Genomic DNA, 11,352 nt, shown 5'->3' with positions numbered 1-11,352 from the left:
CTTTTATCTTTTTGAAAATTCGTTGTAGCCTTTGGATTCAAGTACATACAAATTTATTTTGAGTCGTTGCAAACAAAAATCAATTCCAACCTTAAGCCGCAAGTGGGATCAAGTAACTTCGTTGGAGTAAAATATACACATTTGAAATCATGCCTAAATCTCGAAATATCCACCTTTGATGGACTTGCTGGGAAAAAAAAAAGTCTTAACATACGTATGCTAGATATAACGATTCAACAAAATTCAGTTTGAATTATATGTACACGAAAAAAGATTTATATAAAGAGCATAACTACTAACTTTAATTCACGAATTTGTGCCTGCAATTTCGTATGGAGTTATTGACTTTGACTATTGAATATTCAATGATAGGGTAGTGACCTTGGGTTTCATATCATTTTGCTCTTATATTTAAAAAAAAAATTATTTATTTCTCGTTCGGTATTAGTTACCCACATTAAAACTCGACTAATCCGAATTCACGTCGGATGGGGTCCCATGGGGGTTATTTTATTTATTCATTTTAATAAATCAAGATAAAAAAAAAATTTCTTAGAAAGATCAATATATTCTTGTCATTTCACATAATAAGTCACTTTTCGTATTTAGGTGATGTAAAATAAATTAAGAATCACCCGCTATGATCATCTTAATTGTCTGAATATGTAGAATGACTTTTCATAAGAATAAATTAAGAATCACCCGCTTACTTTATGAGTCGCCTTTTATCGGACACAAAGCTAAAGAAATAAATAATGACTTTATAAAATTATTCCTCTTAGAGTTAGTTTAATGTGTATTTTTTAGTTGTTTTTTCTTATTAAATCAGTTATTTTAACATTTATTTTTTAATTGTTTTTTCTTGTTAAGTCAGAACAATTATCAAATAAGAAAAAAATACAGTAACATTCTTTTTGATATCAATTGAAAAAGAAATTACGATACATAAAATGAGACGAATTAAATAGCTCATACTTATACTATAGCAAAAAATAATCCAGGGTGAGCCTTTCCAAATCTCACTAAAAATACGGGCATGTGTGGAACCCATTGTGCTTTTTGGTTGATTTGTCTAAATAAAGAAAAGAAAGATGTGAAAGTCACAAAGTCTGCTTTGTTATAATTGTGGTGAGAAAGAAGCCACACCTTCCACCAACCTTTTATCAAATGCACATTAATCATAGACTGAGTTTTAGGTATTAGTTCCATCAACTAAACCACATTTTAGACCCATTCTACTAATTCTACTAATTGAGTGTTGCAGCAAGAGCCCAAAATTTTGCATGATCGAAGTATCTTTCATGGCTTAGTACTTCATTAGACTTTGTTCATATATTTACATGAATCACTTCATTATAGTTATGACTAAACATATTAGTTGAACTTGTGTATCTTATTTCCCCTTGTTGTCCACGTTGTAACAACTAATTCTACATTTATTTATTGGAATTGGAGTTACTCACCTAAACTCTACTCTACCCAACTCATGTGTACAATTCTAACTTCTAATCTAACCTATTTCCCCCTCCACTCTACTTTAAATTTGTGTTTAAAGATACTACAATTTAAGGAAAAAATTATCTATTTTTTTTTTTTAATGCTCGAATCAGAAGTTTCATATTAGAAGATAGATGGATCACTTTGTTATACCACACTTCAGGGTGCTTCTCGATTTTAATTTCTCCGGGGACATTTGTCAAGAAGATGAAAAAAAACAAGACAATCAAATTTAAAATTTTGAGTTTATCAGTTCTCAATTTTGGAGAAATCATTTAGCAACTCATGGTTAAATCGTATCTCCAGATGGTACAAAACCAAAATAAAAAAAGGAAAAATGTATAACCCATAATTACATTCTAATCATACATACAGTAATTAAAGAATGGATCAAATGCACGAGTGTGTTACGTATCATCAACTACTCCACTAGTACTTTCTCTCCGTTTACCTTCTCTTCTCTTCTCTCTCTTTCTGCATATTCTCATAACATCTTCTACAGATACTGCTAAACTAATCCAAACTAATAACAACGAACAGACAAATAACAGTCAGTCACAGAGGGAGAAAAAAGATAGGTGTATTTGGAGGAAAAGTACCAATTGTAATGGAGAGGCTTATCTATACAAATTCTAAACCCCATCTAAAGCCTTTTCCTCGTCTTCCCCAACTCCAATTTTCCTCTACAACACTCCCTTCCCTTGTGAATGTTGAGTCTAGAAGACCCAATTCGCTTTCTTGCAAGTGTCTTCACCAGTTTTCGTCTTCTGGCTCTACCTCTTCCTCAAGATTTGGTGATGGGCATGTGGGAAATTCGTCGACATCGAAGGATTTGCCTGATGGGTCGGGTCAGAAGACCCATTTTCTCAATTGGGTTGCTCAAACTCTGTCTCCGCAACGAAAGGTACTAGCTTTATTCTATTTCCGGATAATTGCTTCTCAGTTCTCTAATTGCCGTTTTGTAATCTGAATTTGGTAATGCCTATTGGATATTGGATAAAATTGAGCTGCTTTCTGGTGTAACTAGTTTGCTTTTTCTTGGTGTTCATGGTAGTTGAATTCCTCTTAGTATACAGAATCTTACTATCTGGTGGAAAAGTGCTGCTGATTTTTATTTGATAGAATTGTATCTGATTGATGATTATGCACAAATTCCAGCTTCTTGAATTTGCTCGTGTGATAATATTTGTGCTATTGTATCGAAAATAGCACAAATTCCTAAATTATTTATATAGCTTCCAAAATAGTAAATTTATGGAGAGAATCTTTGGTTAATACACAAAATGTTAGTAGTTTCTGGTGGAAAAGTTTTGGCATCTTCTGCTACTGGCTTGTGTTTGCTATAATTGTATCCGAATGATGATTAGGTTAAGAATTCCAGTTTCTTGAATTTGCTCATGTGATAATCTGTATGCTTGCTTGATGGGAACAGAATCTTTGGTTACTTGAAAGAAGCATTCATCAGTCATCACAATCTGGCATAAGCTGTCAAATACCTCAAATGAGTATAACATTCTTATCTTTATCAATATTTTCACATCGATGCCAAGTAATAAGTAGGTGAGTGAAACCTTTTGCATGTCTATTGAGCTCTCTCAATTGCAGTTAGGGTCTAGAAATCTTTATCCTTCATGTGAAACAAAGCTTCTATCGTTGGCTTTGATGGTGACAACCTTTTCTCGTCTGTACCATGATCAAGTCAATTTTTCTCAATATGAAAGTTGTTGCCTTTGGTTATCAAAAAAAAGTTGCTACCTTTCTTTTCTTGAACTAATCTCAGGATATCCTAAATATAGGTGTTTAAAACTGATCCAAAGGACTAGGTAATTTGAAATGTAGTTCACTTTGAGGAAAACAATAGTAGTTAAAGCTTAACATGGGACTTGATTCTGATGATCTTATGACAGTTGTGCTAGTAAATCATTGCCAATCTTGCACTTAGTCACCCAATTGGAAACTGGCCTACATTGGTTCACTTAGTCTGGTTTGTCATTTCTGATCTTTAAATGTAAATGTGGTTTTTATTCGTGATGTTACATTTCTCACATGCTTACTATTGGCTGTAGAAGTTGTTGAAGGGAGGAACCACTCACTTTTAGGGACAAAAGTAAAACAAAAACAAACCCAGTGTAACAGGTGGGGTCTGGGGAGGTAAGTCCTACCTCGAGGAGGTAAAGAGGTTGTTTGCGAAACAATCAACTCAAGTAATGCAAACCAAAGCAGTTTGAAAAGAGAAATACAGAAGTAAAGAGAGCATAGCAAATAATAGGGAAAACATTACATAGCATTCGGAAAACAAGGAGCAGTAACAACAACCAAATAATGCGATAACCGAAGCACATGCAACAACAGATAGTAGCGGAAATTGTAGGACAAGATCCTACAAGAATAATGCAAGGAGAAAAGTAAAAGTAGTAGAGATATCTAGCTATGATGGACGATGAGTGTGCTAGCATGTAATTTAGGTCAAGTAATCATAATTTTGTACATAGACAGCAACGGTGCTGTTCTCATAAATGGATCTGGCCTTCTTGTGTCAGCGCAGCATGCATTCCTAATCAGCAGCTGTCAAATGCTCATTTCTAAGTACAGACAGACGCCAGTAAAGGAATATACTCAAATCAGGGTAGGAATTATGCAGGAGTTGCAGTTGCCATTGTTGTCTTGTGCATTTGATGGCTAGGATTAGCAGGTTAGGACTAGCCAGATTAGGGATAACTCAAGTTTGGTTTTTTCGCTCCTATGATTTCCATTGTAGGACTAATAATAACAATGCTTATCATGGAGAGGCTGGTTTTAGGACTGTTTTGAGTGAGTGTGTTAGTTGAAGCCTTTTTAAGGTGATGGTCTCAAGTTGTGATCCGTTTTGCATAATGCCAGGAAGCTAATCAGTTGTATTTTGTACTTTTGACTTGTAATATCTATGTGCTACTAATAAAAGTATGAATTTGCATTTTGAACTTGAATTTTAGATTCTCGTAAACTTCCATTTAGTAAATTTCAGAAGCATCCGTCATCTGGTGATGTATCCTTTCTTCTAGTTTTTCTTAAGAAATTTAATTTGGGGAGTTCCCTAGATTCTAGAAATGTAGGAATCAAGAATCCTATTTTACAAACAGCAACAATACCCAGTGTAATCCCACAAGTGGGGTCTAAGGATTGGGGTGTGTATGCAACCTTTCCCCTGCCTTGTGAAGTAACGATCCAATTTGCATAAGTCTTATATTGTTAAAACTAAGGGCAACCATAATGATGATTAACTTCTTTAAAGAACAATTAAAAAGTGCAATTCGAAGCACAAGATTAGAAGTACAACTGGTGCAGAGCTTTTCATTTTTCTTACTATAAAATAGCAAAGAAGTTTGGTAAGTTCCAAGTACCAACTAAACCATTTTTGCTACAGTTGGAGTTTTGTATAAGTTGAATTCGGCAATGAAAGTATCTCACCTTTTTGTAGCCTAAAATATCTCATACAATGTTCACATCTACATAAATTGAAAACTTAGAAATCTGAAGAAAAACAATCTTGAATTTAAGAGAATAAAGGATTCAACCAACGGGTATGTATTGAATGAGTATTTAGCTCTGTCCTCATCAACGTGGACCATTTTTTGTGAATGTTTTAGAAGTAGTTGTTCATATCTTTTCATGGACATCTTTGATTTTCAACAACCTTGAGCTGTTTGTATAGAAATAAACCTTCTGCTCTTGCTATTTTTCATTCCTTTGCACATGCCTGACTTTAGGTATTGACAGAAGTAAGAAACTACTAAATCTATAAAACTGCAGCATGTATGGAAAGATGATCCTATAATAATTTGTACGTTAGCTTTTAGCATTAATCAGAAGATGAACCTTTTAAACAGTTATTTTTTTTACTGGGATGTTACGCCTGGAGATACATATAGAAGTTCACCTAGCTAAGATGACTCTTATCTCTTCTCAATGTTACATTGAACTTCTTTATTATGCCGTGCAGTAGCGCACAAGAAAATTAAATATAAAAAACAATTCGATACATTTTTTTTCTATGGGACCCTATGTTAGCAGAAAAGAAAAATAAAAGCATATTAAATATGCATTAAATTTTCATCTATCAAGAAAAAGCCACTTATGCCATATACCTCAATGTGGCTTATGATTACTTTGATTCCTTTCAGGTGGTTTCTGCAAGTACAGTAGTCCTAGTCTCAGCCATGCTAGTTATGCTCCTCCACCCAGTCATTGTTTCACCTGCTTTTGCTAGTTTCCAACGTGCAGCTAAGGCTGGGGGTCCAGCTGCCGCAGCAGTGGGGACTCAACTCGTACGTAATGAACTACTAACAAGTGCATGGGCTGGTTTCTTTGCTGGTTGCCTTCACACCCTATCAGGTCCTGACCATCTTGCTGCTTTGGCTCCTCTCTCGATAGGACGTACAGCAATGGAGAGTGCGGCAGTAGGAGCCCTTTGGGGCTGTGGCCATGATGCTGGACAGTTGATTTTTGGCCTATTGTTTCTTGTCTTAAAGGACCGACTCCACATTGAAGTTATTCGTACATGGGGGACAAGAGTCGTTGGCCTCACCCTTCTTGTCATCGGAGCAATGGGAATTAAGGAAGCATCTGAAGTTCCTACACCATGCGTTGCCCTTGAAAATGGTGACTGTGATGTTAGTGTATACGAAGGCATTGACACCCCCATCGTTGGGAAGAAGAAAAAGATAGGCTTAGCAACTTTTGCTACTGGAATTGTCCATGGGCTGCAACCGGATGCACTGATGATGGTCTTGCCTGCCCTTGCTTTGCCTTCTCGTGTGGCTGGTGCTGCCTTCTTGGGTATGTTCCTGGTAGGTACTGTCATAGCAATGGGAAGCTATACCGTCTTTATAGGCTCGTGTAGTCAGGCACTGAAGGATAGAGTTCCTAGAATAACAGAGAAGCTCACTTGGGCTTCTTCGCTGATAGCAATTGGCTTAGGACTTGCTATTATCGTCAGTCAATTTTTTGGTTTTAGCCTATATTAGGTCATAAGGGGAGCCTTGGCGTAACTTGTCATGTTGTTGTCAGAAATGCAGGGTAAGGCTGCGTAGAATAAACCTTCATGGTTCGGCCCTTCCAGCTTTAATGCACCCGGTTGCCTCTTTTTTTAGCCTATATTAAGTCCAATCCGGCGATTAAATTAGTTTACTTTCGGTGTTAGGGATTCTCAGTTTGATGAGGAATATCTTTTGATTGAAGAGATATCTTGGTAGTATTTTGCTTCTAGGATGGACTGTAACATTCGATTTATATAATATTACAACAATTTGAAGGTTATGTGCTAGTTGTTTGAGTTAAGATATGAGTTCTAAGTTTCTGTTGATTCACTTGCCATTTGCTTATTAAGAACATTTTATGTTTCGTTGAAAACATCTTGTTGAGTAGGGCATTTTTAATATTTATCACTATCAATCATCAGTGATTTGTCTCTATCGTCCACTGTAATTGTTAGCCTACCACTAATTATTGCACAGAACCATTGCAATCAACAAACACAATCATCCAGAACCACTGCACACAGATTAAAACGTACTAAAAGGAAACCAAGTTGGAGATGGGAGAATCAAATCAAAAGGCGTTACGTTATAATGGGCCCACAGTGGAATATGGGACAAAAGAGGCCTTACAACACGCAATTAGATCAAAAGCCCAATACGACACACAAAATGAAGTCCACTTTTCTCCGGCCGTACGCTGTGCACAGTACAAACCCACTTAACTTCTGAATTTCTGTTAACGTAACCTTGTAATTGCCAATGTGTTGGACTGTCCATTTCTTTTTATGCTACTGCTACTAGTACAGATCCCAATCAAAGTGGGGTGGATTTTATTTATATGAGATTGCAAGTGAATTTTATAGAACAACTCAAATGGTATTAGCTATATTAGTTTTTATACGTAAATAACTCACTTTCTAACTAGCAAGCAAACGATCCTGAACGACACTGAAAACCTTGAGTAGGTATGTATATGTGTTACATATGTGATTTTTTAAATTGCAAACGAAATTTCGTATTAATTTTATACATAAATTACTTACCTTCTAAGTCCTACGTAACTACAAACGTGATATTACATATATAAGATTTAATACCCGAATAAATTAACAATGTAAGAATTAGTTAGATAGATATTAATAATGTACAAAATTAATTATTAAATTTAGTCATTAATAATTCATCATTTTATTTTTTTAATATAAAATAATTATATCGATTCTTTCATATATGCAGTAGTCATATTAAAAGGGAATTAAATTGATTTGATGATATGTTCTAAGATCAGCCAGAAATGAAATAACTTATGCTAGAACCTATAGAGATTATTTTGTTTCAAATTTTATAACCAAACAACTTGTCGATTTACGCAATTCTCAATACATAGAATGATCCATTTCTAACTAGCAAGCAAACGATCTCATCCAGAACTAAACCATATTTACTAAAAACCTCAAAACATTGACAAAATTACAAATATGAAAGTAGTCAAAGTACGATATTAAGAATATGATAACTTTAGTCAATTAATTATTAAGGAGACCTAGGTAGCGTACCAAGGAAAGTTGAATGACAAACTAAAAGCTTATCTTCCGTCACTTTATCCATGCCAATTTTTTTTTAAGTTTAGGCACAGTGCTATAGCATTAGGCCTACGTAAATCTCTTTAACTCACCGATCAATCAACATCGCTTACTTCAACATTGATTAAGATGGAACGGCTTAAATTCTTAATTAACAATTTTAAATTCAAATATTAAGAAAAGAAATATTCTTATTAAGAGCAAGGTTAAAAATAAATGACATAAGTAATCAGGTTCTTGAACTAGACTGGATTAAATTTTTAAATTTATTTTTTTGAGGGTATAATATTAGATGACATATTTTAATTGATTAACTTAACTACTTAATATACAAATGAAAACACACAAAAAAATTTCAAAATGAGTACTACAAAAAGTAAATAATTAAAACACTATATTAAAAACTAAAATAGTTGATTGAAACATGACTAAATGAATATTTTTGACAAATTTAAGTGTCTATATGTATTAAGCCAAAATAAATTTAAATGTGCAAATCCAAATTTAACCAACTAGACAAATTTACCGGAGGTCTTGTAAAGTAAAATGGGAAGGAACTAGGGAGTAAAAACAGGAGGAGCCATACTTAAATTCTGACAAATTGCTATCAACTTTATATGTCACGGTTCCAACTTACTACTTACACACAAAAAACGACTGCTATATTATGAGTCAGATATGAATAATCAAATCAAATCAAATATTTCACGGTAAAAGCCAAAGAATTAAAATCCCACCAAAAAAGGTAAAAAGTAACATCTCCAAGAAAGGTTAAAATAGATGCTCATATTTTCACTGTACACTAAAACACCAGTAACACTATTCATCATTTCATCATATCATCAGCAATTCCAGCAGGGGATTTCATCAAAAAAAGTACACAAAATTACAAAACCCCGAAAACAGATCAGTAAATCTTCCCTGACAAAAGTACTTTAACAAAAAAAAAGAAATTAATGAATTTAACTACCCATTTACCAATGCTTTTTTCCTGGTGAAATTTTTTTCCCGTAAAGTGATAGGCGATGAACTAAAGCTCCCGTTAGGTTTACTAACCATTTAGAATGTCTTTTCCACTTTTCTCCACAATGCAATGCACAAAAGCTTCCGTTAGGCTTACTACCCATTTACCAATGTCTTTTTCTCTTTTCTGATGAAATTTTTCTCCGTAAAGCGAAGGGCCGGTGCATCAAACCTCCCGCGAAGCAAAAGGCTCTATTCTTTGATTTAATCAAATCAAAGCTTCAATGCTGGCTTTCTTGGCTACACCACAAACAGGACATTGATGAAGAAGAGAATCACAAGCTTTGCATGAAGAAAGATGTCGACAAGGCAAGAAAACCATGCACGAGAATCGAGAATTGCAGCTTTTGCAAATCATCTTTCGTGTAGTATTTTGTTCTTCATCATCATCATGATGAACATCACAGCAAGATTCTGCATCTTCTTCCACACCTCCATTAGTCGACAAAAAATAGCCACTTTCTTTTAGTTGTTCGATTGTGTTGTTTAATGACACAACAATGGCTTCGTTTTCATTGGCGATTCTTTGCCATGCTTCATTCTCCATTTCAATTTTCTTCAAGTATTCTTCTAGCTCCTTTGTCCTGTTTGCCGCTTTATCAATTTCTTCATCCTTCTGCTTTAACAGAAACAAAAGTTTCGTTTCGTATTTTCTCCAGATCAATGCAAGCTGTTTCTTCTTCTGCTCGTTTAACACCCACCTCAATTTTTCATTCTGTATTTTACAAAAAAAAACAAAAAATCAATCGATAAAATTCTCTTCAAATCGAACATGAACAGACAAAAATTGATGCAAAAGGTAAGAATCGCATACCTGTAAGGTGATGAACTGATCGATTTCAATCCTCTGTTTTTCAATCTCGGTAGCTAGAAACTGAGAAAAAGGCATTGATTCAGCAATATTACCGTACTGTTTAGGCAGAATGTTGTTATTCATCAAATTCTGATTGACGAATTTCTGGGTGAAAATCTGTTGCTGTTGAAAATTCTGTTGAATAATGGGTTGTTGCTGTGTCTGTTGTTGTTGCGTATTAAAACAGAACTGATTAAATCCACAACCATTATTATTCTCCACCATCAAATCCTGCGAAGAAGAACCCCCTAACGAAAACCCAAAATTATCCGTATACATCTGCGCTTGTATAGCCATATTCGTAAACAAAAAAGAAATTGATTTCGCTTTTCAAAGAGAGAATCTCAAGCACTTAACCCCATTTCACAAGTTTTCAAAAAAAGATTGTACTGGTTGTGTGTGTTTATAGTAAGGTGAATTATATTAAAGGTCTCGAGTAAGGTGAATAATTGAATTTTCTTTATAGAGAGAAACAGAAAACCTGAAAAAGTGGCAGAGAGGAAAAAAAGGAAGAGGGAGGATTCTCTTTATTTTCTCTCTCTCTTTTTCGATGGCATTTAAAGGGTACGTACACATGCAGATTTTGTGACTTGACTATCGGGTCAGACTTCTTGAATTCTATATTTAATTAATTAAGGAGTAATTATATTATTTATTTAATTTAATGATAAGAAGAAGAATAAGAAAAGAAAATTGAATTGAATTTGGTTGTCGTATTTGAGGGAAAGTGAATATTTTAGGATTGAATAAGAGGGAAAAGGGTCAGCTTTTTTACATATAACAGGATTTGTCTCTTTCCCTTCCTTTAAAACAATTGGATTCCCACTCCTTGTTAACTCATTCTTTTCATTTTTATTTTATGATAAATGAAAAATAGAAGACAATTAAACTTCCATTTAATATCTCTTGGTTGCGTACACGACAAATTTTAAAAAATAATTTTTCAAATCTTTTATTTATAAAATTTGAGACTTCTCGTAAGAAGACCAAAAAATGAAAAAAAGTAGCATAAAAAATTAATTTTTTCAATAACTAAGTCGTGCTCTATAGTTATACTCTTAAAAAAATATTATAAATTTATACGAAAAATTCGTTTGATTATTGGTTAGAATAATGCGAGTGTTAAAGAAAATCAAGAATTTAGTTATGAAAGATTTAAGTATTCCATCTTCTAGCTTGTATGATTAATATAGTATAAATTTAGTCATATTTTATTTATATGAATGTTAAAATGACAATCAAATACTGTACTTGATATATATTGAATTTTATATTAAACAATTAAACAAGCATAATATTACTTATGTTAAATTCAATACATGAATAACTCCTATAATTAATAAGTAGCAATCAAAATACCAAACGACTCCTAAATGTATAA

The 11,352-nt window shown here is 33.8% G+C and overlaps 2 protein-coding genes across 2 annotated transcripts; one reads left to right on the top strand and one right to left on the bottom strand.

The window, feature by feature from the left end:
- Positions 1 to 1,478: 1,478 nt before the first annotated feature.
- LOC107840577 lies at positions 1,479 to 6,842 on the top strand. Its single transcript, XM_016684481.2, has 2 exons — positions 1,479 to 2,401; positions 5,658 to 6,842. The coding sequence occupies exons 1-2, from the start codon at positions 2,105 to 2,107 to the stop codon at positions 6,498 to 6,500; spliced, it is 1,140 nt and encodes a 379-aa protein (XP_016539967.2). The 5' UTR covers positions 1,479 to 2,104; the 3' UTR covers positions 6,501 to 6,842.
- A 2,051-nt stretch (positions 6,843 to 8,893) lies between these two features.
- Positions 8,894 to 10,714, bottom strand: LOC107840576 (probable BOI-related E3 ubiquitin-protein ligase 2). The gene is made up of 2 exons (XM_016684480.2): positions 9,933 to 10,714; positions 8,894 to 9,833 (listed from the first exon to the last, which is right to left on the bottom strand). Exons 1-2 carry the CDS (start codon positions 10,266 to 10,268, stop codon positions 9,327 to 9,329), a joined length of 843 nt encoding a protein of 280 aa, XP_016539966.1. The 5' UTR covers positions 10,269 to 10,714; the 3' UTR covers positions 8,894 to 9,326.
- Between the last annotated feature and the right edge of the window lie 638 nt (positions 10,715 to 11,352).

This window comes from Capsicum annuum, chromosome 8, assembly GCF_002878395.1.
Source record: "Capsicum annuum cultivar UCD-10X-F1 chromosome 8, UCD10Xv1.1, whole genome shotgun sequence".
Lineage (NCBI taxonomy): Eukaryota > Viridiplantae > Streptophyta > Magnoliopsida > Solanales > Solanaceae > Capsicum > Capsicum annuum.
This window is presented reverse-complemented; position numbering and strand designations above follow the sequence as displayed.

Coding starts and splice junctions, on each gene's coding strand:
- LOC107840577 (XM_016684481.2), top strand. CDS start 2,105: ATGGAGAGGCTTATCTATACAAATTCTAAACCCCATCTAAAGCCTTTT. Junction 2,402..5,657: donor CTCTGTCTCCGCAACGAAAG/GTACTAGCTTTA, acceptor GATTCCTTTCAG/GTGGTTTCTGCAAGTACAGT.
- LOC107840576 (XM_016684480.2), bottom strand. CDS start 10,268: ATGGCTATACAAGCGCAGATGTATACGGATAATTTTGGGTTTTCGTTA. Junction 9,834..9,932: donor ATCAGTTCATCACCTTACAG/GTATGCGATTCT, acceptor TGTAAAATACAG/AATGAAAAATTGAGGTGGGT.